The sequence below is a fragment of the Dendrobium catenatum genome, unplaced genomic scaffold (genome assembly GCF_001605985.2).
Source record: "Dendrobium catenatum unplaced genomic scaffold, ASM160598v2 fragScaff_scaffold_621, whole genome shotgun sequence".
Classification (NCBI taxonomy): Eukaryota; Viridiplantae; Streptophyta; class Magnoliopsida; order Asparagales; family Orchidaceae; genus Dendrobium; species Dendrobium catenatum.
Genome location: NW_021319083.1, coordinates 14,964,401 through 14,992,378, shown reverse-complemented (window position 1 = coordinate 14,992,378; position 27,978 = coordinate 14,964,401). Strand labels below are relative to the sequence as shown.

The 27,978-nt window shown below is 36.6% G+C and overlaps 1 protein-coding gene across 1 annotated transcript; it reads left to right on the top strand.

The window, feature by feature from the left end:
• Nucleotides 1-252: 252 nt before the first annotated feature.
• On the top strand, nt 253-25,771 carry LOC110093864. The gene is made up of 4 exons (XM_020818892.2): nt 253-876; nt 994-1,146; nt 2,436-2,641; nt 25,561-25,771. The coding sequence occupies exons 1-4, from the start codon at nt 403-405 to the stop codon at nt 25,769-25,771; spliced, it is 1,044 nt and encodes a 347-aa protein (XP_020674551.1). The 5' UTR covers nt 253-402.
• Nucleotides 25,772-27,978: the final 2,207 nt, after the last annotated feature.

Genomic DNA, 27,978 nt, shown 5'->3' with positions numbered 1-27,978 from the left:
CTGTTCAATTTGCAAAAAAAAAGTTTGCGAACTAGTAATCCACTGTTGTTTGTCCGAGTGGTTAAGAGCCGGTTGGGCAAAAGTCTAGGTCCCTGATTCGAATCCCTTGGTGTGGTTTACATATTAGGTTGATTGGAGTTTTTATGACCTAAGGAAAGGCTTCATCATTAAAAAAAAAAAAAAAAAAAAACTGGTAAACCCAGGCCACGCAGCCGATTCGTGCACGTAAAAGCCTGGTTGGCGTACGCAAGGGAAGTCGAACTCGCCACTATACATATTTCCAGTTCATTTTTTCTTCTTACAGGAAAAAACAGATGCCCTCTCTCCTCCCGCAAATCTCAAAGCCCGAAGCAAAAATATCTTCCAGTTTTCTTCGCTGTCCAAATCTCCCCTCGAGCGAGAATGGCTGCGGCGCTTCTCTTAACCAACCTTGCGCTTCTCCTCCCTGAAGCCTATTTGCCATCTAGGAAACGAGATCCGCCATTAATAGTGACGACGAGTACGACGGCAGAGAGGCGTCGGCCTGAAGCCGCGGTATCCAAGTTCTATCTTCCATCCCTCCTCGCCACCGGAGGAGAGACGTCTCATCCAACACCGCCGCTGCCGATTCACCGCCGTAAGAAAACCAAGCTGGGTCCGGCCGCTGCTTCCTCTTCCTCACCTTCACCGCCTTCCGGTGGTGGTGGCGGGGGTGATTGGGAACAAGAGCTTCTCAATCGGCTCAAGGAACTGGAAGATATGAAGGAGCTTGAGAGGCGCGCTGAGGAGCTTCAGAGCCCTAGTGCCCCTGACGCTGCTGAAGAGGAGGGCGACGGGGGCGGCGAGGACGAGAGCGAGGAGGAAAAGCGCGAGCGCGTCCGTCGTGAGCTCGAGAAGGTCGGCCTCTTCTTCGATTCACGATAGAATTAAATGATTTTGTTGGATTTAAAAGTACAAATTGAAGAATTTGCTGTTTACTTTTTTTCCTTTTTATTATATTTGTTATAAGAGTAGCTGGCCAAGGAGCAGGCGGAGCGGAGGGAGACGGCCAAGTTAATGTTTGAGCTGGGACAGAAGGCATATGGCAAGGGCATGTATTCCAGGGCCATCGAATTTTTAGAAGCAGCTCTCACCATTATCCCTAGGCCAACACTCTTTGGTGGAGAGGTGATTTTATTAGTTCTTGTAAAATTCTTGATTCATTTTTTGGACTACTTCGAAGAGAATTGTGACGCATTTCTGAACTGCTATATGTTTGTGAGCCTAATAGTAGCATACCAGGTTATGATTTGTTATATTGAAATCCAACGTTTAAAGGTTTATATACTCTAGGTGAGGTGCTTTCTGTTTCAACGATATGCTATCTTTTTCTTGTTTCATTGCTTTTTCTTAAAACTGATGCTAGATCAATTATTTTATGCAAGGGAATTAGTTCATGATCTAATTGAAATCATTGTGAGTAAATAATTAGAAGAAAATCAATACACAAAAACTTGTAGAGTTTTTATTCAGGTCCGCCTCATTGTGTCTACTTCTTGTTTTTGTTTTGTAGTTTCCACTATGATGACGATGATGAAGTTTTTGTTGGAGAAATGCACAGTGTCATGCATTTTCTACATTTTTTTAAGTCTATTGTGTTGAAACTCTAAGAATGACACCACCTTTTTATAATGAAAATAGAAGGAAACTAAAATTATATGTAAAATCCCTAAAAATATCCTTAATGAAATGATTTGTGAATATTTTATATATTTTTTGGGTCTTCTCCCACCAGCCCTTTGAATGGGACTTTTTTTTTTTTTTAATTTTTTTTTTATTCGAATGGGACTTCCCACTCCCTTACCATACCTCACCGCAATAATACTTTGAGTTTGGTCTTTGTATTATTTCTATGTAGGACTTTTTCTATAAGGCATTAATTTGGCTCAGCAACTCCGCAAGTAGCTTAGCGTTTAAAGGCATAATTGTATTCCTTTTCATTGTGGTTTATAGAAGTGTAAGTTGTCACTTCTAATAGCTTAGCGATTAGAGGCATAAACTTATTCCTTTGATTGTGGTTTATAGAAGAGGAAGTTGTCACTTTAATTTTCGTCGACTTATGTTTTTATATGTTCTTCATGCGTTGAAGGCAAATTTTTTGGATGGGTTGATGCAGTTTTTGAAGGTTGGTTTTCTTATATACCACTAGATGGATGTTGCAATGTAGGCAACTTTTGAATATTGTAAATGTAATCATTGTCAAACAAAGCCCATCAGAAATGTTCATATGTCTTATATAGTACGTGTAGACGTATTCTGATGCAAGCTATAATTAAATCATTTTTCGTGGAATGGAAGGATTAGTCTAGCCTCAAGATGTCATTTATACTTAATAAGTCTGACTATAATGATAATAGGTTTACTTATGCTTGCAACTAAAATTTAGAAGTTTTTCTTAATTCTTTCTTGCATTTCAGATTCAAATTTGGCTTGCAATGGCTTATGAGGCCAACAATAGACACAGGGATTGCATTGCTCTCTATCAACAATTAGAGAAGAAGCACCCTAGTGTTAGCATCAGACGCCAAGCTGCGGAGCTTCGGTATATTTTGCAAGCACCAAAGCTCAAGATATCTGAGGATGAGATGGTCACAATTCCACTAATTGGCTCTAGTTATGACAGGTTTGTTTAGTTATACTCTATTTAATTTGTGCCAATAGTTGGTTTGATGGTAATGAATGATATTGCATTTCATCCTATTTTTATTTCAATGTTCTAGTACTCCTGAACACATTGCATATATTGCATTCAACAATCAACAATCCCAAGAGGAAACAAAAAGAAACCTAAGGCCAAATCAACCCCTAAGAATGAACAGAAAATAAACTACAATCCCTCTCAAGAATGTCAATAAATTCTTGAATCATATCTTCAATCTTCCAAAAGAATTGTCACTCTATGGTCCTCTGAGCACAAAAATGGGTAGCTTTATTGCATCTCGACAAATGTACAAACAAAATTAAGTGGTGCATCTTCAACCAACCAAACTAGTCACTTTCATGTGGCCGATCTTTCCACTCATCATGCTTCCTTAATTTTTGCTTATGCTTGATGATACTGGTGTTATCCCTTTCTATAAGCACACCTTTCATCTCGAGCATCCAATCATCAATTACCTTATTAATGTACTTCATGAATAGAGTTTTCACCATATTGTAAGGAGAATAGTTTAGGGTAGAGAGTGTTTGCTTGAGAGATGTTCTCCTCAAAGTAGGTATAACAAAGAAAATGTTACTTTTCTTTGGTAATCTCTTGTGATGGTCTTACATGTGGCTCAAGAGGGGGTTGAATTAAGAGGCTTGCTATAATTCATTTTGCTTCAATTGATGAATAATTTTGCAAGCGTTCATGATTAATTAGTAAGCCTCCATATCACTGGTCCAATTCATTATGGAGGCGTACTAATAATTAATTTTTTATGTCAATTCTTTGTCTCATTATGGAGCAGGCACAATGAGTTTGCGAAAACTAGTAAACTTTAACGGAGAGTAGCTAACGTTTTCAAAATTTCATATTTTGATTTCCTCATATTTTCTGTAACCCATTTTTGTAAAATTTGTTTAGTAAATAGATCATATGATATTTCAAACTATTTTAAAAATATTACCTTAATTATTGTATTAAATAATATATAATAATAAGTGAAAACACCCTTCTTGATTTTAATATAGTTTGAGTTTCTGTTTTTTGGGCTTGCTAACTTCTTAGACTTCTCTTTCACATGTTTTGTATATATGAAGATCAAATAAAATATTCCTAATCTATGGAGCCATTTTTATATGTTGAGTGGATAGTGAAACTTATTTATCTGCACAAACTTAAATGAAACCATTAGACATAATTTCTTAGGGGATGTTTGAGATTAGTTTTTGTTTTGTTATTAAAAACATTTTTTTTGCACTTTTCAGCTATTTTTGTTTTTTTTTGAAAACAAAGCATGTTGTTTTTGAAAATTCTCAAATATCTTTTAGGTGTTTTCGATTTTTTTTAAATGAAAACCACTTCGGAAATCGCCTGCTATCGTTCGCCATCGATCATTGTCACTGTTAACCACAATCACAACATGTCATCGCTGTCTTATGCAATATGCAATAAAAGTAAAACAATGCTTATTTATGATATAATATATATTTTATTTCATAATAAAATTTTTTTAAATGAAAACCACTTCGGAAATCGCCTGCTATCGTTCGCCATCGATCATTGTCACTGTTAACCACAATCACAACATGTCATCGCTGTCTTATGCAATATGCAATAAAAGTAAAACAATGCTTATTTATGATATAATATATATTTTATTTCATAATAAAACCGAGCAAAAAAATTAAAACAAACAAAAAATAAAAACAAAATCGCCTGCTATTATTTGCCATCGATCATTGTTACTGCCAATTACAATCACAACCTGCCACTACTGTCTTTTGTAATATGCAATAAAAATAAAACAATGCTTATTTTTGTTACCATATACATTTTATTTCATAATAAAACACAAGCAAAAAGAATTAAAAAAAAAAAAACAAAATAAAAAGTGATACTTAATAGCCACTTATTGTAACTTGTCATCAAAATCAAATTATGTAGCGTGAGCTCATAGGGTTAGGAATCTCCCGCCATGTATATATCATATATAATAATATATATGATATCATGATTAGAAAAAGGCATTTTTTCATGATAAGTCCAAAGAAGTGCTATGGAGAGTTCTTGAAAAAAAGGATGTAATAATGCTTTTAATTAAATCATTAATTATGTATGCAGGCTATTTACTTGTGTTCAAACACAAGGTGGTTGACCAAGTATTTTTCTTTCGGTTGGATTACATCAAGGATTAGCCTTAGTCCATATCTTTTTTCTTAGTCATGGATGCTCTCACTAGACATTTGCAAAGGATTACCTTGGTGCATGCTTTTTGCTGATGATATTCTTCTGGTGATAAGACTAGAGGAGAGTTGAAGGTAAACTTGAATTATGGAGGTCAACTTAGATTCTAAGGTTTTTGCTTGAGTAGATCTAAAACTGAATATATGAAGTGTAATTTTAGTGGAAATAGACCTAGTGAGGGGATTGTGACTTTGGGCGATCAAGTCATTAATAAGAGTACACGTTTTAGATATCTTGGATCTATGTTTAGGATGATGGTGAAATTGATGGGGATATTATCAGCAAAATTCAATTGGATGGTTGAAGGAGAATGCATCCGGCTATTGTGCGATAGAAAGTCCCCCTCAAACTTAAAAAATTCTATAAGATGTGGTGAGACCTGCAATGCTTTATGTGTCCGAATGTTGCCATTTAAAGGAAGCATAATATTAAGTTAAGTGTTACAGAGATGAGGATGCTTAGGTGGATGAGTTGAAGATGAGATTAGAGAGAGTCACCTTAGATGGTTTGGTCACATTAAACGGAGGCCTTCCGATGACCCATTTAGGAAAGTTGAGGTATTAGATTTGGCTTATGTAAGAAAGTAGAGATACACCTCAAAAAGACTTGTTTAGAAAATATTAGAAATGATATTTCTTTATTAGATTTAGATGGAAATTTGACTTTTAACACACAATGGCAAAAAAGGGTTCATGTAGCCGACCCACGTAGTGGACAAAAGTTTGATGTTGTTGTTGTTGTTGTGATGATGATATATATAATTAATTATAAAATATATATATATATAATATATATTTTCTCCCCAAAAAAAATAACATATAAAAAAGAGAGCTAGTCATGATAATCACCTATTCTAAGTATAATGAATTAGCAATACTTCAACATAATAATCATTACTATTCCCTCTCTCTCATTCTTCAAAATGTTGGGGTCCTCTACATAAATATCAATATAACAACAAAATCTTAACCCTAAAAACAACCAAAGTCATAGCAAGACTTTAAAATAACTATGGATCATCATGATCATTTTAATCCATTATAGTGAATATCTCTAGGTGTCTTACTCGTCTTTGGTCCGATGTTGGATTAATAGCATCCCTCTACACTTGTGATTGGATTCATAATACACAAATACCGCAAAAGATGAGAAAAGATAGCCTAAATTATGTTAAATTTCAGTGTGCTGTAAGAACCTAGGCCACTAAAAAAAAAATGTGGGTTTCATTTTTTTCAATTCATTGGTCTTCGATAAAAGAAATGGCCTTTAAAAGTATTTATGAAATAGCGTTTTTAAGATAAGAAGTTATACTCATGATATGGCGAGGGAATTGCTTGCAGTAGCAGTCTGACTCTAGTCATTTGCATCAATTGATTATATTTAGAGTGAATATGTTGAAGATGAATTTAGGGTATGTAGGCATGTGTCATCTGACGTATTTATATTATTAAAGAAATATTTTAGAAAAATTAGACTTAAAACTGACAACCTCTTTTGAAAAAACTATAGGTAAAGCTCTCCAAACAAATGCATGATATGGCAACCAAAGTCTTTTGAATGGTCAATATAAGAGGTAGAAGTTAATTTAAGCTTTAGATATTGGAATAGAAGCATAAGCATAGACCAAGAGGATGGAAGCTCATTTTGTCTTGATCTCTTGCGATGGCATGGACATTAGATGGTATGATGAAAAGAAGGAGATCAAAATGCCACATAATAAGGGCTTTAGTTTTATAATTGCTATAAGTATGATTAATTTTGCATTTAATGGTTATCTACCTTGCCTTGTAACCTTAAGTGTCAAGCAGGACAATTTAGTCAACTCTGGCATCAAAAATATACTTCAAAATATATTTTTAGAGTTAACAGGCAACGACAAGTTTTGCATGTAGCTGTTAATAGAGGTTTCTCACTAACCTTAATGATCTTATTAAGCCTCCAAAATATTATTTTTGAATTTTTTATGAAATTTGGTTAGTTTATCAAAATGTTAACTATTTTAAGAGGACTTATCTCTATTATACTTGTGAACATTTTTGTTTTATGTGTTACTATATTGGATCGAGCATAAGCAAACCATCATGTAATGGAACAAAAACAATTTCTGCATTAAAGGTCTTTATAATAAGTTCAACAATATTGAATCGGTTCTCATCTGGTTATCACAAACTCTACTACTACATAACCTCCAACTACGTGATTTAATGAACTGATGTCTATTCTTATATGCTTTTATTTGTTGACAAATTGAACCATGTCTTTATTTATTATGTTCTTTGTTATTCATATTGATAAGATATGATTGATTCACCAATCCATTTATCTTCTAATTGTTTCTTAAGCCATAAGAACATTTTTGACATAGTACTGCTAAAACTACTAAACCACTTATAGTGAATGTGCATTAGAATTTTTGCTTCTATTGGACCAAATACTAGAGACATTCATAGATAATTGATATAATGTTTGTTGTGTTTTTTTATCATACTTTTTTTGCATCTCTGTATATGCCGCAGTGGAAACCCTACAAGCTCTATGAATGTCATTCTGTAGGATACCATGACCCTGAAATCTTGGAAGTGCGTAATAAATTTTTATCTAAAAATCATTTAACTTTTAAATTGCGTCCTTTTTGAATTTGCTTGAAAATTTTATTATGTAGAGAACTACAACAAACTTTAATATAATGACTATTGGATATCAAATATAATTAGAATCTTGTCACCTTTCTGTAACAACTGTTGATGATATGTGGATTTCTCTTAGTTCATCATTATCTAGTTTCATTTAAACTTTTGGGGAATTGTACCTAGTTTGTTTGTGTTTCCTTGTATAGAATTTTTAGCAATTCCAATCATTAGTATATTTGATTTTGTTTAATAAAGTTTCTTTTTCTTTTATTTCACTTATAACCTAAATATAGGAAATTTAAGTTCTTTTTCTCTGGTTAAATCTCATTTTAAATTCTTTACTCATTGAACAAACTTGTCATATTAAAGTTTTGCTTTCACGCTCCAAACAAGATGGCTTATCATGATATATTTATCTTGATAATTCATATTTTCTCTCATTCTTATGACTTATGGTTATCTATCTACCTTGTGTGTGTGGTAAATTTTAAAATTTATTTAGAAAGAGCTCAACATTTCATGCACATTTCTATTCGGTTTAATGAGTCTATCAAATTTGCCTCTTTTTAAGTTTGTATGCATTGATTTAGATCTGATTAATTAAATTATGTGGGAGTTGAGAGAAGTTCTTCAAACAATCATTCTTTCGATGAATATCCATTTTAAAATTGCCATCTTAGCATCTTATATATTATATTTGAGGATCATTTACTAGCTTGCAAAGTGGCTTAGAAAATCAGCCTTTTAATGGCCTCTACTACTAATGCATTATTGAATCTTCATAATATAGTTACCTGAAATCTTTGTTTTCTAGCCTTGTCGTTTCATCTTCTATATTTAAGTAAACGATTACAACGACCTGAATCATTTTGCCTTATTTTTTTTAAATAAAACCACTTTGCTCCTATATAATGTGGTTTTGTAGGTCTCATTTGGGCAATAAGCTACCCATATCATTGAGTGCCTTATTTTTGAATTTTATTTGTATCTAGCTCTCAACATGGCATGTTTAGTGTTTTCTCTGTCAAACATTCAAATGTTTTTAATTTTGAGGTAAGTATGCTGTGTATATGATCTACTTTATTCCTGATAGTTTCTTATTTTTAGTCTCTTGAATGATCTTCTAATTAATCAATTTCTCTTTGGTTTTGGTATTTACTAGTTTATGTAATTAGCAACTTCAAGAACGCGTTAATATTCTTATTCTATTTCAGTCTCATTTGATTAGATTTTCAACTCTATGATTATCTGTTGCATCATCCAATTCACTTTACTTCTAGGTAATTTTATTCGACTTCTATCAATGTGATATATATTGGATTATCCATTTTATAAGAAGTTATTTTCCTACTGATAATTTCTTGTTATTGGTTTTTTTGCTATGTTTAGAATTATCTATAAAATTACTCTTTTTCCGATCTACTATCAAACTCTCATTATAGCTGTTCTATCTTTAAGGATATAAGACTCTTATTGCCAGTCAAACACTTGTAAAGGTCATTCCTTTCTAAATTTGGAGTTTTTTTAACGATTGTTGATATTTATCATGTAATCATATGAAAGTAATATTTTATGTTATTTTTCAGCCTTAAAATACTTTGATAATTGAAATTCAAACATATTATTACCTGACTGAACACATCATTATCTTTTTATTGTTTTATTTTACTCAAATCTGATGGATCTTGGGATGTGATCTAAGCTCCATTTGCATGTGGTAGGAGGCTAAGAATTGGCGAATACTCTGTGGTTGGAATAATTATATTGGAGATGGTAGTAAGTAGGAAGGGTATTCAAGTTAAAGGCGTTTAGTGTGATGGGACAATCTCTATAGCTCTCTTGTTAGAATTGGAATATGACGGTTATATCTTAATTTATGGTGAACAACAACGAAATATATCCTACTAGAATCTATTGTGATTTGAAGTGTTTGGGATACTTTAATGGGTTGGCGGCCAAAGGATGAGGGAAAAGCTAAACTTAGTCAAGGATCTAGCTTGAGTTAGTAAGAACTAGTCTTGAGAATATCCTTTAAAGGAGGTAGCGGTGTATAGACGAGTAAATGCTATGATTGAGGGAAAGGCTGTGATATCGCCCTAGGGATTCCAGATTAGTTTCGGGTTTTTGCCCTTAATTCCCTTCCAAAATGAGGAATTTCTCCACCAAAAAACCAATAGAAGAAGCAAATCCCAAGAGAGTGGAGGAGAAAGCAAACACCTTTGCATAGAAATGCCAAGAGAAGACAAAGATAAGTTTGTCACTGTACGAGAAGTGACAAGATCTCCAAAGAAGACACCTAAAGAAAACAAGAAGAAAACTAGAAAGAGAAATCTAAAGAATATTAAATGCAAACTTATATCACTAATGCTCCCCTAATCATCATCCAAAAGTCCCTGTAACCAAATAACCCATTAATAGTGGCCATCCTCCAACTACCCAATGCCCCCCCTTATTGCGAATCCAAGAGTCCCTCACACCCAATTCCCCTTGTCAAGTGGGTGGCTTGCTTGTCCAGCCCTCCGATCCGCCCGTAGACTCCCTAGGCGTGTCTAGGATGGACCGGGTGAACATTCCATCAATACCGCCCTCTAGAAGATCAACCTTGTCCTCAAGGTTGAATCTGGAAATTGCTCTGCATGGCTTCTTACTATCTCCCAAAGTAGCCCATGTCTTCGGTAAGTCCTTCCACTCGATGAGACTCCCTCTTTGCCTTTATCATCTTTCCTCACTCCTTCACCTGTAAGTGGCTCTAGTAAGATTGCATATTCCCGTGAGGCCCTTGGGGTATGTAGGAGTGGCCACGGTATGATTCTGATGTCTTCTTCAATAGATGCATGATGGATAACAGGTGGAATGGAGGAATAGGGCAACTTGAGACGGTAGGCCACCATCCCCACTTTCATTCGATCTCGAATGGGCCGTAGTATCGTGGAGAGACTTTCATTCTTCATGCTAGCTAAAGTCTTCTGTCGGTAAGGCCGCACTTCAGGTATACCATTTCTCCCACCTCAAATGTCACATCCTTGCGGTGAGCATCCCCTTGGTCTTCATGATATCTTGGCTTCTCAATAGGTGTTCCTCAATCTCCCAAAACCTATCCCTCTCCTCCAAAGTATTGATCCACTAGATATACAGGGTCGTCCCCTTCTGATAATTCACCAACGGTGGTGGATCCTTCCATAAAGAATCCTGAAAGGTGTAAATGAGTGCGGTGTAATGGTAGTCAGGTAGTGTTGTACCAATATCTGCTCATGCAGCCATTGACCCACTGCTTAGGCCTCTCCCCAACAAGCATCTCAAGTAAGTCTTCACGCTCCGGTTCACCACCCTCTGACTGTCCGTCTGTGATGGTGGTATGCTGTTACTGCGTTTCAAGAATTTGCCTTGCATTAAGATCTCCTTCCAAAAGAGCTCAGAAAACTTGCCCTATCCGAGACAATAGAAGGTGGGACGCCCATGCAATCAACCACCTCTCTGATGAAAGTAGGATCTTACGTAGAGCTGAAAAAGGTGCGTGAGTTGAACGAAATGGCTCATACTTGCTCAAACGGTCACTACCACCATTCCATGTATCCCGTCAGATCTCTGGGTAATCCCTCAATGAAATCATGGTGACTTCCTCCCAAATCTTGTTTGGAAGCAAAGGGCGTTTCCAGCAAAACCACTAGGGGCACAAGCTTGACTTGTTCCGTTGACAAATTACACATTTACTTACCATATCTTTCATCACCCCTTAACCCTTCCAAAAGAATTCGGCTTTCACCCGCTGATAGGTCTTCTCCACCCCTGAATGTCCACCAATACGGCTATCGTGGTACTCCCGTAGAAGAATGGGGACGAATGCTGAGTCACGGTGTAGTACCAACCTCCCCTTGTATAACAAGAGAGAGTTCTCGAGGTGATACCCTTTGAACCCTCCTCCTCCCTTCTGGATAGCCGCCCAAATTCTCTCTAGCTCCTTTGCATGTTGATTTTTCTTCACCATTTCACCCCAATCAACTATTTGTGGTACAGATAGTGCCATCAGCTGTGAGCACTCCACACGGGAAAGAGCATCTGCTGCCTTGTTTTGAGCCCCGGGCTTATACTGAATCTCAAACTCATACCCCAAGAGTTTTACTAGCCACATCTGATGTTCTTCTGCCACCAATCTCTGCTCTAGTAAGTACTTGAGACTCCGCTGATCCGTACGAACTATGAATCGTTGCCCCAATAGATATGGCCGCCATTTTTGAATAGCCAACACAATGGCCATCAGTTCCCACTCATAAACTGATTTCAGCCTTGCTCTAGTAGATAAGATCCGGCTGAAGAAGGCAATCAGCCTATGATTCTGCATGAGTACTGCTCCCAAGCCCACTCCTGAAGCGTCAGTCTCAACCAAAAACTACTGGGTGAAATCTGGAAGTGCCAAAATCGGGGCACTAGTCATGGCTTCCTTCAGAATCTTCATGGCTTCCTCTGCCTTCTCTTCCCACTGGAAGTTGTCCTTTTTTAACTGATCAGTCAAAGGACCTGCTATGGAACCATAGCCCTTGATGAACCTCCTGTAGTAGCCAGTCAGTCCCAAAAATCCCCTTAGTCCCTTAAGGTATTTTGGTGTAGGCCAATTCACCATGGCCTCTATCTTGGTGGGGTCAGCTGCCACCCCGCTCTCTGAAATGATGTGTCCCAGATACTCCACCTCCTTCTGAGCGAAAGAACACTTCTTCTGGTTGGCATATAGCTGATGCTCCAATAATGTCATGAGTACCACCCCAAGATGGGTGATATGGTCCTGCAGAGATTTGCTATACACCAAAATATCATCAAAAAAGACTAAAACAAACCTCCTCAAATAAGGCTGGAAGACCTGATTCATCAGGGCTTGGAAGGTGGAGGGAGCGTTAGTGAGCCCGAACGGCATCATTAAAAACTCATAGTGACCTTCGTGTGTTCGGAAGGCTGTCTTCTGAATGTCTTCAGTCCTCATCCTAATCTGGTGATAACCAGACTTCATGTTCACCTTGGAGAAGATGGTGGCTCCCCCAAGCTCATCCAAAAGCTCATCGACCACTGGAATAGGGAACTTGTCCAACACAGTCTCCTTGTTGAGGGCCCGGTAGTCTACACAGAATTGCCAACTACCGTCTTTCTTTTTTACCAAAAGTGCCAGACTGGAAAATGGGCTCACACTGGGCTGGATCACCTGAGCCTCCAACATCTCTGCTACCAACCTCTCAATCTCCTCCTTCTGAGCATGAGGATATCTGTAGGGTCGCACGCTGATGGGTGCTACGCCGGTCTTCAACACAATAGCATGCTCCCTGGATCTGATAGGGGGTAGCCCCTTGGGCATCTGAAACACTGTGGAGTGCTGCTGAAGAAGGTCCTGGATTACCTCAGGTATGACTTCTGACTCACTTTCTGCCTCCATGCTCACTTGCTGTAGCTCTATCAAATAGCCCTCTCCCTCCTCTCTCAACGTTTTGAAGATGGACTTCAAGGCCACTTTGGATTTGCATAAACTGAGGTCTCCCTGTAGTGTCACTCTCCTGCTCCCCTTCCCATACTCCATGTATAACTTCTTCCAATTCACCTTCATCTCCCCCAAAGTCTGGAGCCACTGCATCCCTAGTATCACGTCAGTGCTTCCCAAATCCAACAGTAGAAAGTCTTGCATTGTTTCCTCTCCTTGCAATGTGAGGGTCACTCCCTTACACTGCCCGCTACAGCGCTCTTTCTTTCCCGTGCCCAAAATGACTCCTACACCTCTCCCTTGGGTCACCAGTAGCCCCACCCTCTCCACCAATCTGCAAGCTATGAAGTTGTGGGTGGCCCCACTATCAATCAGAACCATCACCTTGTACCCTGCAATCTCCCCTTCCAGCTTCATGGTGGAATGTGATGTCAGTCCCGCTATGGAGTGGAGTGAGACCTCTACCATAGCCAAATGAGGGTGCTCTTCCTCCTCTCCATCCTCCTCAGTTGCCCCTGTGTTCTCTTCCTCCTCCTCTGAATCCCCCACTATGATCATATGTAGTGTCTTCTCCTTACACCTATGCCCCGGTATAAACTTCTCATCACATCGGTAGCAAAGGCCCTTGGCACTTTTTTCCTTCAGCTCTGAATCAGTCAATCTCTTGAACCCCCCTTGGTTCACTGCCGTAGTGGTTTCACCTTGGCTACCTCCCTAGGAGAAAGGATGGTAGCCGCCTTTGGGCCCCCAATCATGAGGTCGGTAAGTGGGGTAAGACACCCCTGATCTCCTCGGTGGCTCCACCTTCAGCTTGTCCTCTACAAGCTGTGCAGTCTCCATGATATTTACTAACCCATGTGGATCCACTATTCTGATGGCTGCTCTGATGTGAGGCTTCAATCCCTTCATGAAATTCCCCTCCAAAAGGCCATCTGAAATTAATCTCAATCTTCCTGAGAGTAGCTCAAAGTGCTCTTTATACTCTGCCACAGTGCCCTCCTGCACTAGGGCCACCAATTGCTCATAGTGTGTACCCTCGCTGGACACCAGGAATCTATGAAGTAGGAGGTCTTTGAACTCCTCCCAACTCCTAACATGTTGTCTCCCTTCAATCCATTGAAACCAGGCCAATGCCTTCCCCTCCAAACATACCGGAACTGCCATCAACTTCTCCTCTTCTGTGACGCCATTTACTGCAAAATAATGCTCCACCCGGTAGATCCACCCATAAGCGTCCTCCCCTTCAAAAATAGGAATCTTCAATTTCCTCATGCGGTTGTCATCTCGGTGGTAGGTTCTTCCATCTCCCCATGTCCCCTGAGCAAATCCCTCTCCTTGTGGTCTTCCCCTCCTCTCCACCGGGTAAGGATTTTGAATTCCCCTCCATGGTGGTTCTCTTGGCTCTCCATAGCCCATGCCGTAGTCTTCCCTTCTTCCTCCTTGCTCCCACGTGGCACGGTTCCCTTCCGGAAAACCCCCCATCTGATTCAGCCACCCTTCACGTGTGCCGTGGGGGCCCACCGAGCCCATATATGGCTGGCCCCCTTGACCACCGGTCATCCCCCAAAGGCCGCCTACTCCAGACCCTTCTCCCCCTTCCCTTGACCATTGCCCTTGTATGCCGTCTTCACTCTGATTTACTCCTTCCCTAATTGGAAAATTAGGGTTAGGGTTCGTCACATGAGATTTCCCTTTTTCCTTAGGATTTGATGGAACAACTTGAGCTTCTAACAATTTCCGGATCATCTCTTCCATTCCCCCAAATCTCTCCTCTAGGGTTGAAAATTTTACCTCCAACGACGAAAGTTTCTCACCCAATTCCTCTTTCAATTGGCCCATCTCTCCCTCCAAAACTTCTACCTTCTTTGATGCCATGTCGTCTAGGATCGAGAGCTCTAATACCAAATTGATACGCCCTAGGGTTCCTCAATTTCGGTTTTGCCCTAATTCCCCTCCAAAGAGGAAAATTTCTCCACCAAAAATCAATTAAAAGCAATCACAAGAGAAGTGGGAGAAAGAACAAAAACATTTGCATTGAAATCCAAGAGAAAACAAGATAAGTTTGTCCACTTCGAGAAGGACAAGGTCTCCCACAAAAGCCCTAGAGAAAACAAGAAGAAAACTAAGAGCAAAGTTCCCAAAAGCATAAAGCAAAACTAAACCCTAATGGCTCCTTAATATCATCCCAAAATCCCTTCCAAATCAACCCTTCAATCCCCCCTCACTATTCCGCCCCCCCTTGATGCCGTCCGATCCAAATAGGTGGGCCCAAGGGGCCCACCGTGACTTCCCCCTGTTCCAGGTGGGTTCGCCCGCCCCTTGTCCGCCCGTAGACCCTTAAGTGTCCGGGTGGATGGACCGGGTGAACCGGTCCATCAAAGGCCTAATGCTAATTAAAAATATAAAAAAATAAAATTAAGAGGCCTCTCATACAGAGAAAAAGATTAGAAGTTCAATAAATTTAAAATTTTGAATGTTTAAACTTTAATCATCAGTACAATTTTATTTGTTTCCATATTCTAATTTTTTTAATTATGTATGATTGATGTTGCTCTCTTGGATCTTGATTTGAAACTTTGATTTTGATCTTGTGATGGGGCAATGATAACCCTTAAGTCTCTTTTTTGGTTCTTGATCTTGATCTAGTGATGGGGCCAATAATATCATGCTTGAAGTTTTCAATAATTTTTCTTAGGCCCATTTGAACTCTATTATGCAATGTTGAATTCGATATATTTTTCAACAAGTCCTAGTGCAAACTTTTTTAAGTCTACATGATCTAGAACGAAGGGGGTGGGTCGAAATTTGAAAATTGAAATTAAAATTAAATGAGGAAAAGGGGGTGGTTAATTAAATCACATAATTGAATATCCAATTAAGGGGGGGGGGGGAGGGGCCGGCGGCATTAAGAGGGGCTTGAGAGTTTATGGAGAGAGATTTAAATGATTGCCAAGTGGGGAATCTTAAATTAGGGAGAAATATTTAAATCAAATCCTATTTGAATTTGAAATAGTTTTGATTTGAATACTTTCCTAAACTAAGATAACTAAATTATGAGAAGGATTTGAAATTTAAATACATTTGAATTTAAATTCAAATGCTTTCCAGATTAAAACACATCCACAATAGGAAAGAAGACTATCAAGTAAGATTGAGTCCAATCAAGAGCAAAAGTGGAGGGTTGGCGCGTAGAGAGAGGAGGGGCCGGTTATGGGAGGAAAGGAAAAGGAAATTAATCAAGTCTTCAATTAATGGAGAAAAGATTTAATCAAATACAATTCCAAATTGATTGGAATTTAATTTGAAGAACTTTCCAAAAATAAATCTAGTAATTTAGGAAAGGTTTTGAATTTCAAACTAATTGGATTTGAATTAAAAATTCTTTCAAATTATCTTCAACCTAATTTAGGAAAATGAAGGGGAATGAAGGAGGGAAGAGGTTAGGGGTGAGGTGGTCGGCCGGCTATGGAGGTGGAGGGGTTTTTGCGGCGGTTGATATGGATAAAGTCGAGGAGGCTTGTGGCTTTGGAGGGGTTTGTGGGAGAATCGGCCGGTAGCAAGTGGGGGATTTTGGCCGGCGGTCAAGGGAGGAGGAGAAAAGGATTTTGGGAAAGAGAGATACAACCGTGAGCCCGGACACATCCTGTAGCTGAAGGGTAATACGTTGCCCTTCTCCAAGGGACTTCAAGCCACGAGCCCGGACCCATCATGCGGCTGGTGGAAGCTCCAATTCCCTCCCATAGAAATCTCACCCAAGTTCTCTCCAAAGAACACAAGTGCAAACCTTTTTTTATTAATAATTTATCATTGTCTAATACAAGAGCAAGGGCCTCTATATATAGGCTTTAAAAGAAACTAAAAGACAACTTTGACCCATGGGCTTACATAAGACAAGACCCTTAAGTAAGGGTAAAAACGAAAAATTCATAATAAAAATAAAAATTACAAATAAAATTTAAGATAACTTGGTATGATGATGGCCGTCGATCTTCAGCTCCTCCTCGGATAGGCATGGACGGTTGGATGTCCGCATCACTACATTTGTGACCCTTGTTTTTTAAGTAGGTGGCTTATTATTTCATTTGATTAAGAACCTACGATCACCTACTTGGTTTGTAGGTACTTTTATAATGATGGATTACACTCTAAGATGTTTTTTGGTGAGTATACTGCAATTGGTAAGATAGATCTCTAGTCAAAGGGTTAGCTGCATCATTTTAAGGTTGAATAACTTATTTATACGAAACAATATCTTAATATCGAAAAATAGACTAATTAACTTATCTTATGGCTAATCAAGATGGTATGCATTAAGTCCAAACTTCAAAAAAATTTTGTACGGGACAAAGGCCCTAGTTTATAATTACTTGTATTTTTAAGATGGATATCTCTCCAAGTGAATAGAAACTAATGCATAATCTTCTTTTTCTTATTCTCAGGAAGAATGACTGTGATTTTCATGCTTTCAGCTATATGTTTCCTTACATCAACTTGAAAGGTTTGAAAATCTTTAATGAATATAAAATGGAATTAGAAATTACATGGTTGGGGACTCCTATTGCATTAATGGATCTCTATGGATTTTGTTTATAGAAAACCTCAAAATGATAATTTCTTGTTTGTGGTGGAGATAGTATATTGTAGACATTCAAAAGTTGATAGATGAAGATTCTAGTTGCCCAAACTCTTTACGACTAAGCATTTCAACTCTAGTTAACGAATTTAGTGTGGCCATCTGTTTGACAGTGGAAGGCAAATGAAAATTTTAATGTTGTACCAAGCATCTTTCACAATATTGTCCAAAAAATGAGAAACAAACATCCATCTCTATCTAATGACTATAGGGGAGGGTAGGGTAGGCCATGTAATTTTCCATCTCCCTAAAGAAAAGCCTTACTATATATAATGCATTATGTGTCTTTGAGTAAGATAAGAAATTTGCCACCTTGGAGAATCTATCCACCAATACACAAATGCCATCATGCCCTCTTACAATCCTTGATAATTGTAATTCATTGACCAATCCTCCCAAGGTCGATAAGAAATGGGCAATGCCATGTACTTTCTTAATCTATTTTTTCATGGCTTTGGTTTGTTTGCGAGTGTAACATGAGCCTGTAACCTATGAACATGTCTCTTTAGTTAGGGCTGATAAAATTTATGGTCCATCAAATTATTATCTTATTCTTGAGAAAACACCTATTATATTAGCAGAGTGCAAGCTTAATTATGAGAAATTCGGTTAAGGATGATCTTGAAATACATTACTGCTTCCCTGTATACAACCATCCATCATTGAAAAAGAGCTATGTAATGATAAGGTCATATCCAGATGCTTTAGACAAATGGCATGAAAATATGGACAAACAAGGTACTCTTTCTTAAGTCTATCAAAGTCAAGCATATGAAATTCTAAGGAAGATAACCATAATAACACCCCAAACAAGGCATCCACGGTTTACTACCTTTTTAAAGCTTGTGTTTTAGAATAAATGAAAAATCCTGTATGATCGCTACTTAGTATTCTTATAATTTAACTTTAATCGGGTGTATATAAATTTTGAGGCATGATGATCATTGTGTATGATAAATTTTTTATACAAAGGTAATACCTTGAACATTTTAAGATTGAATGATGGAATAAAATTCTATATCATGTGGAGTACTTTTATTTTGTAATCCAACTTCTCACTATTGAAGGCAACTTGTTGATTTTTTTAGCTTAAGATGCCACCTATACCGATACCATATGCAGCAAAAGATATGTTCATGCTTTTGAAAAATCAAGGACTATGCAATGGTACAAATGTCATAAAGAATTTATTTGCTCTAAAACTCTCTACGCACTAGGGGTCCTAGCCATTTTGTCTTTCTTTAAGATATTAGTGATAGGAGCAACAATGACACTAAAGTTTTTGATGAATCTCATACAAAAGATTGATAGGACATAATAACTTCTAATCTCAATAAAACTAGTTGTGGTGAGCCAATCTAAGATTTCCTTAATTGTGGAGGGATCAGGATTAATGCTAGATATAGATATAATGAATCTCATGAATATCACCTCGCCTACTAAAAAAATTATGTTGATATAAAATTTCCTTTCTAAATGCTCAAATACTATCCTGAAGTCCTCCAAATGCCCGCCATCATCAGGATTGAATATGAATAAATCAGTAATTTTCAATCTATATTTTTAGAATAGTGTTTATCAGCCTCATAGAACTACTAGGGGCATTAGACATGCCAAAGAGCATAAGTAATGACTCATAGAGATTATCTTTGGAGTTAACGACATTTCCATTCGTATTGTGACTTTAACATTATTTAGTGGTATCACTCGCAAGTTCTATCTTGGAAAAGTAGTTGGCCTCAGAGATAAGGTCTAATATGTTATTAGGCCTAGGTATAAGGGAATCTATACTTGATTGTTAGCTTGTTGCTAGCTCTACTATTTGAAAGTTCGTAAGGGTTGTGAAACCCTAAAGAATTAACCCCGTGGCTAACCAAGAGGGGGGTGAATTGGTGATTTAAAAAACATTCTTTAAATAAAAAAATCAACTTCTTAAAGCTTTTTCAACATCTGAAAGCGGATAATCAATACAATGTAATATCAATCACAGATTCTCAACCAATCAATTATATCCAAAAATAAATGTGGAAAATAAAGTGCAAATAAATAAAATTAAGAACAAACACACCAGAGATCTATAGTGGTTCGGTCAACCTGACATACGTCCACTCCTTGGAGTCGCCCATTCCAGGTATTGCACTAAACCTTTAGTGACTCTCATTTAGCCTCTACAACTAATTGGAGAAGCCCTTATAAAATCTCTTCCACCAACCCAGTACAGTAGAGGACTGTAATCTTTTTTCTCCCTCCATGAGACGACAGAGAACCACAAACCCTTTCACAGGCAGAGAACCTTGAATCGCTTTTACCTTCCCTGTCCGGCGAAGTAGACTGGTCCTTTGAAACCAAAGAGATGATATTCTTCCCAAAACTTGCCTCAAGACAAACCTTAAATCCGATGGTACTGAGGTGCAAGCTTGCCGGAACAACCGTGTGAAACCGCCTTTACACTCCCTTGAAACCCACAAGGATCTTCTCCATCTCAAAATCCACCCTTTTTTTCTCTCCCTTTCAAGGCTCTCTCTTCAAGTTTTCTCCAGAAGAACAGAGACTCAATGTATACCAAAGACACTTACTATGTCTTTGGAGAAAGCTTAAATAGAGGGCTTTGAAAAAACCCCTAGAAATTTTATTCTGGCGATAAATATCGTCTAGTATGATCGCAGGATTGTCTAGTGCGATATACAGATTTTGAAAAACCCTAGAAACTCAATTATGGCGCCAAATATCGGCCTGTACGATCGCATGATCGTCCAATACGATGTGCATAATTTGATCTGATAGTCCTCGACGATCCATGGACAATCCAGTACGATCAATTCAAATTTATACATATCCTACTAGACGATTAGAAGAAAATTATGGTATTTCGTCTGGTACGATCAAGTATCATCCCATATACCTCTCGTGTCGTCTAGTACGATATTCACTGATCATCCTGGACGATCAGATTGAACAAATTAACCATAATTAGTCCCCTAATCGCATGATCAATTTAGACATGCTTTTCATAGATCATCCAGTACGATATACATCGTCCTGGACGATTTGAACAAAATATGATATTCAAATTATTTCCTAAATTGTGATTGACGATTGTTTTTCATGATCATATTAGATCGTCCTGGATGATCTAAATCGTCTAGTACGATTAGTTAGATGAGGTGATTGTACAATATTATACAAATCGTATAGTACGATTAGTTCAACAATTAAACTTTTAGTTTTGACTTAATCCCACTCCCCTTGAGTGTGTGTGTGTGCATGGTCTCCAAGCTAGCATACACACTCTTACAGGACTTGTCTCAAGAAATAAAAAATACATCAATGAATATTACAAAAATCTTTACAGCATAACCTATTCTATCCAATCTTGAGCCTTGAATCTTCATTTTATGGCACATGATGTTCTTGAAATATTAGTACACACACAAACAAAAATACATTGCAAATATAATTAGACATAAAGATGTGAATCACAATATTTGTTATTATTAAAAACATAAATTGTGAATAACTCGAGTTGCAACACTATTTACACGCATCCTCCATATGTCATCCTTCATTGGAGTCAAAAGGGCAGTAATTGCACAAGGGCTAAGGTTTTTCTAGAGGAATCTTTTTATAAGTACTCAATTGGGTTTATTCTATAATGGGGTAGATTTGAGAGATGAGGCCCGTGGATAAAGTTTGTAATATATTGTATGTCTTTCAAAGATGGCAACTAATCAGAAAGTTCCTCAGGGATATTGTCACTCAAATTTGACAGAAGCGGTGAGATCACAATAAGTTTGTGAGTTTCCACTAGCTCGGGAATAACCTTCCTCATATGAAGCAAAAGAAATGAGAAAGATTAATAAACTCTCTCTTAAGAGTACTAAATTCTACTCTCTGTCCTTACGATCAAGTGAAATTATGTTGGAATCAGTTGCATGATCACTTTCCTCATTAGTAGGGGATCCAATCACTATCAAGCGTCGTCAAGCATTTTGCTTAAGTGTGGATTTTGGATGGATATTAAAGTGGCTTGTTTGGTGCTATTGCAGTCTCTACTTTCTTTGCACATAAAAGCTTAATGGTCTTATTCTGATGCTTGAATACATGTGTTCTCCTTGCTAGAATCTATGATAGTCAAATCATATAGCTTGGGTTGGACCAATAAAATGTTTGATATATCAATAGGCACGATGTCACACTAGATGTTATCTACATACCTATCCATCTTAAGGGGACTCGGCATCTATTTGTGCTGGGAAGGGAGGTGTGGCTCACTCAACTCACTGGAAAGGCCTGAGAATGAGGCTTGACTTAAGATTAGCCCTCTTTAGTACATGGGTGGATATAACATTCATGGTACTCTTACTAGCAATGATATTCTTGCACCTTTTGTCATTACGTAGCACGGGATTTTAGAAAAATATTTCCCATCTAATCCTTTGCTGCATTCTTGAAAATTGCTAAACAACTCATGAATCCAATTTGATGGTCATTCTCAATATGAATATACCCTTTAGATGGGGGTGTCTCATCCATAACCTCCTCATAATCATTATCCTTAAGCAAATGAAACTCATATAGGAATAAGATTTTGGTCTTGCATTGGTACTGCACGTGGCTCTTCCTGTGGCACATAAAACATATGATTTCCCTGATGGTCTCCTTTCAATAGGAGTCCTAGTGGTTTATGTGCTATTATTTGTATGGTTAAGCCTAACAGTAGATCTCTGGGTAGAAGTAGTAGTGGTCTAACTTCTAGGTCTTGGAAAATATGTAGCTTGTTTTTACTTTTCTACCACGAGGTTACAATGGAAAGCATCCTCTAATGTTTGGGAGTCAAACATCTCTGCCTCATTCTTAATATGTATTTTAAAATCAATGATTAATTTATTAACTAGTTGTCAATCGTTATCTAGAGAGTTTGTCCTAAATATGAAGTTTTCAAAGGCGTTGAATATTAATTACTTAAAGGATTTCCTATCACATAGTTAATAGTTGCCCATGTAGTTTCATATCATGGTATCTTGGGTAATATTTACCTCTAAGCATTTCCTTCATCTCTGCCTAATTGAGATTGGTCCTTAATCTTTACTCTTTTGCTAATGTGTTGGTCCAACAGATCTTTGCATAACCAATGCGATTTACTTAGTAAAAGTGACCGATTTGCTATCATTCATTTTATGCAACTCAAAGAAATCATCAAATTGCACTATCAAAATTAAAAGCTTATTAGGATCATATATATCATCATGGGAAGGTGAGTTCACTTTAATTTTCTTGGTTGGGCCATTACAATTTTCAATATACCTATTATTTTTATTTCCTTTTCCTCTATTCATTTGAAAAGGTGGCCTTCTAAGATGTTGAATTTATCTAGGGTTTGGGTAGGGGCATATCATCATTTGAATCAAGGTAGGTGGGTTGTACATATGTAGGAGTTAGGGTGGGATTTTGAGGGGCTAGGTTTTACATATGTTCCACCAAAATGGCCAATTAGTTTCTTATCTCATAACTTGATCCCTACTCATGAAATCAGGTCTTAATCTTCTCAATAAATTATGTGCCTCAAATCACTCATGGAATTTGCTATACTATTTTGGTTATACTCTCAACTTGATTTATTGAGATTGATATGAGTGTTATGATACAACAACAACCTCAAGCCTTTATCCCACTATGTGGGGTCGGCCATTAATCATTTTTCTCCATTGTGTTATGATAAGAGTCACATTCTTATTTAAATCTAATTAAAAAAAAAGTCATTTCTAATATTTTCGAACTAAATATTTTTTGCTCTACCTTTACCTTTCTTAACATAAGCCAAATCTAATACATCTGCTTTACTAATCGGCTCATCAGAAAGCTGTTGTTTTATGCGACCAAACCATCTAAGGCGACTCTCTAATCTTATCTTCCACTGGAGCAACTCGGTCTTGGATTCTTTTCTGTCAGGCTCGAACTCTAAGACTGTTGTTGTCAGGTCCCAAGTCCTGAATGAGAAGAGCTGAGGGTTGCACATACTTGTCAATGGCACGCACCATGGTTCATGGCATGGAGCGACACACCTATGACGCCAGCTACATGGCGTGGCATACATGTTCAAGCTGGCGCACACCATTTACATCATGTGTGCGCAATGGTGCCCATAATTTCAATTTCAATGATTTTTTAATATAATTATAAATAGTTTTTATAATTATTTGTGATTTTGTGTCGTGTTCAAAATGGCGCGTGCCGCGCCATGGCGCATAGACAGGGAACTTTGCGCCGTGGTGCGCCATTCGTCGTTGATAAGTATGGGGTTTCATTATATAGTCGACAATCAACTTGAAACTTATCGAATAATTATGACATGGGTGGTGTGATGATCAAGAGTAAAGTTTATAAGATGCTAGAAAAAGAAACTTCACTCTTTTTGAGGGGTCGTCTATTTTTTTTTTTTAATTAATGTTCGTAATGCTCTCTTTATATAAGGTGATGATTCATGCATGCAATTTTGAATTTTAAACCTTTTGCATTGATTTTTGGGCAAGCATATATTATAAAATATTTTTAAAGTACGCCTCTTGTCATAATCCCTAGTTATTCTAAATTAATATAAATGGCTTTTATATATAGGTTTGCACTTTATGTTTTATGTTGATTTGTGTGTAGAGTACTCCCTTATAAAGAAATTCATTCATTATAGGTTTTGATGGTAAGTTCTCACATAGGTGGTAGGCTAGGCTATGTGGTGGAGATATTCCTAAGTAGAGCTAAGTACATATAATCATAGGATTATCGTACGCACGTAATAAATTTTAATGTTATGTAAATATTTGAGAATTTTAGAAGATAAGATTAGAGAGAGTCGCCTTAGTTGATTTGGTCACATAAAACGGCGGCCTTCCGATGACCCGGTTAGGAGAGTAGAGGTATTAGATTTGACTTATGTTAAGAAAGGTAGAGGTAGATCTAAAAAGACTTGGTTAGAAAATATTAGGAATGACCTTTCTTTATTAGATTTAAACGAGAATTTGACTTTTAATAGGACACGATGGAGAAAAAGGATTCATGTATCCGACCCCACGTAGTGGTGGGATAAAAGCTTGATGTTGTTGTTGTTGTAAATATCTGAGAATGTTACGGCAATGTTTTTAGATATGATCTGGAGTGTCTAGTGAAATTCTAAGTTATTTGGAGGCCATGGGATAGGTAAAAACCAATACTAGGTCAAGGTGACCTAATTTAGACAAATTTAACTAATCTTGGAAGAATGTATCAATATTAAGGGTTTACAGAGGGAATTGAATGAATTTTGGATGTAATGGGATTATGTGGAGATCAAATTTGGAGTTGATGGGAGGGATTTAGTATTTTTTGATGGCGATGGAGGGCGGACTAAAATTTGTCAAAATTTGCCTTAGTTTGGTTGACAGCCTCACGACAGCTTAAGGATTTTTTTTTTGTTCTTTCTGTAAGAGTACTAAATTCTCTTTTCTGCTTTCTGTAAGAAGCACCTGATCTCCTCCTAGGGTAGGTTCTCTGATCATACATCTCTTGCATATTTGATATAATGAACTTGCACCATAATTCAAAAGGGGATTTACATAAATCGCAAAGAAGTCTTATGTATTCACATTTAAATATCCAAATCTTTCTATTTATTTAAATAATATTTAAATCACCTAAAAATATCACTAAAATTATCTTTTTACAAGTAAAATGTAGTTTTTTTATGTATGCATTTTGTTGTGATTGAGACACTAAAATATTATATAAATAAATATAAAAATTCTGTTGTTAGATATTGTAAATAAATAAGAATTCTTTGATAATCTCTCTTATTTAAATGCATGCCACATAATTGGACATATTTAACACCTAATTATGCTAAATGCTAGCTTTTATTGTCATGGCTTGTGAAATATGATTAAAAATGACTAAAACACTACAGATACGCCGGAACCTGGAGCGACAAATATAAAGATGGGGGTCAGGGAAAAAAGTTTGTTAGCACTACAAACCAACTTCCATCATCGAGGGACTTCTTGGGCGACTTCATGGTGTGGAGACCCCCAGTTGGATTAGAGAAGAATCCTGCCTTCTGGACTCTGCTTGCTTTTTGGATGGGTTTGGTAGGAACTGCCTTTCTGCTGCAAAGATAGTGTGTGTTATTTGAGAGTGAATTTAGGATTTGCTTGCTTGCATTGGGCAGGATGGAACTATTTTGAATGTTGTAAATTATGTTTTGGAATAGCTTTTTTAACTTGTGATGCTGCACAGTGTGAAATGTTACAATTCTGTAGATTTATTTTTAATTATTTTTTTTTTTCAATTATCTATTGCAATTGCACAAACATTCTGCATTTTCTATTATTATTATTATTATTATTATTATTATTATTATTATTATTATTATTATTATTATTATTATTATTATTATTATTATTATTATTATTATTATTATTATTATTATTATTATTATTATTATTATGCATCATCAATTAATGTCACCACTTTTCTTTTCTCACCATAGAGATGACATTAAGAACTTTTCTTAAATTGTTCTTTAACTTATACACGCTTAACCCACCGATGTTTAGCTCGGTTGGTGGGCGTGCTCGGATGGGAACACCTCATTTCGAGTTTGATTCCCTCGAACAGCAGTCGCCCCTTGAGTGGGGGCCATCAAGCACTGGTTGCTGGTACAAATTGGTGTGGGTGATCCGGTAGGTCGGCCGGGGTTTACGGACTGCCAAGCGCCTTGGCGAAACTAGGACGGCAACAGACGGTTTCTCGTCATTAAAAAAAAAATTCACGCGCTTAATTGTATCATCAAGTAATGTCACCACTTTTAGTAAATTCAGTAATGTTGACAATTATTCTTTATTAAATATCCAAATCTTTCTATTTATTTAAATATATTTAAATCACCTAAAAATATCACTAAAATTATCTTTTTACAAGTAAAAGTGTAGTTTTTTTTATGTATGCATTTTGTTGTGATTGAGACAGTAAATATTATATAAATAAATTAAAAATTCTGTTGTTAGATATTGTAAATAAATTAAGAATTCTTTGATAATCTCTCTTATTTAAATACATGCCACATAATTGGACATATTTAACACCTAATAAGCTTAAATGCTAGCTTTTATTGTCATGGTTGTGAAATATGATTAAAAATGACTAAAACTACAGATACGCGGAACCTGGAGCGACAAATATAAAGATGGGGGTCAGGGAAAAAAGTTTGTTAGCACTACAAACAACTTCCATCATCGAGGGACTTCTTGGGCGACTTCATGGTGTGGAGACCCCAGTTGGATTAGAGAAGAATCCTGCTTCTGGACTCTGCTTGCTTTTTGGATGGGTTTGGTAGGAACTGCCTTTCTGCTGCAAAGATAATCTCATTCTTTTGGGAGTGAATTTAGGGGTTGCTTGCTTGCATTGGGCAGGATGGAACTATTTTGAATGTTGTAAATTATGCTTTGGAATAGCTTTTTTAACTTGTGATGCTGCAGTGTTTAAATATTGCTTTTCTGTAGATTTATTTGTTATTATATTTTTTTCAATTTTTCTATTTCTATTACAATTGCACAAACATTCTGCCTTTTCTACTATTATTTTATTAATTCATATAATCATAGCTTACGTTTGGCATGACTTTATTACTGTTTTTTAATAAAAATTAAAATTTTATATTAAAAATAGTTTTAAGTAGCAATAAAAAGCCGTGAAAAAAAAAAAAAAAAAACCTTTTTGTCACCACTCTTCTTTTCTCACCAGAGCGATGACTTGAAATATGTGAACTATAGAGTTAAGACAGTAGCTTAGTTAAAGAACAATTTAAGAACTTTGAAGTTCATTTGATCTATAAGATTGCTTGCATTGCTAGAAAATACATTTTATTGAGAAGGCTTTGCTTATGATAGCTTTTGGCTATTTTTTAAAAATAATTTTTAGTAAAAAAAATTTCTTAAATAAAAAAATTTTATACTAAAAAGTTATTTTAAAAAAATAGTAAAAAAAATGTCCAAAGGAAACCGAAGACTTGCATGATAGCCATCTCTTTTTTTGGAAATCTTATTGCTACTAGCCTTGGAAGTAATGCTGATCATTCTGCTTCATAGACATTTGCAATAATTACAAGTTACAACTAAATTGTTTTACTTTTGCATGTCTTTCGAATTATGTGGAAGGACAGGCAGAGACAGAATTTTATTTTTATACGGAGATACAAATTATGAATATTAAAAAATTCTCAACATTTTTCATGAATACTAAAAAAATCATGAGTAAATATTTGAACAAAATAATAATATATTTTTAATAAATATATTATAATTTATGTATCAATATTTTAACTAGC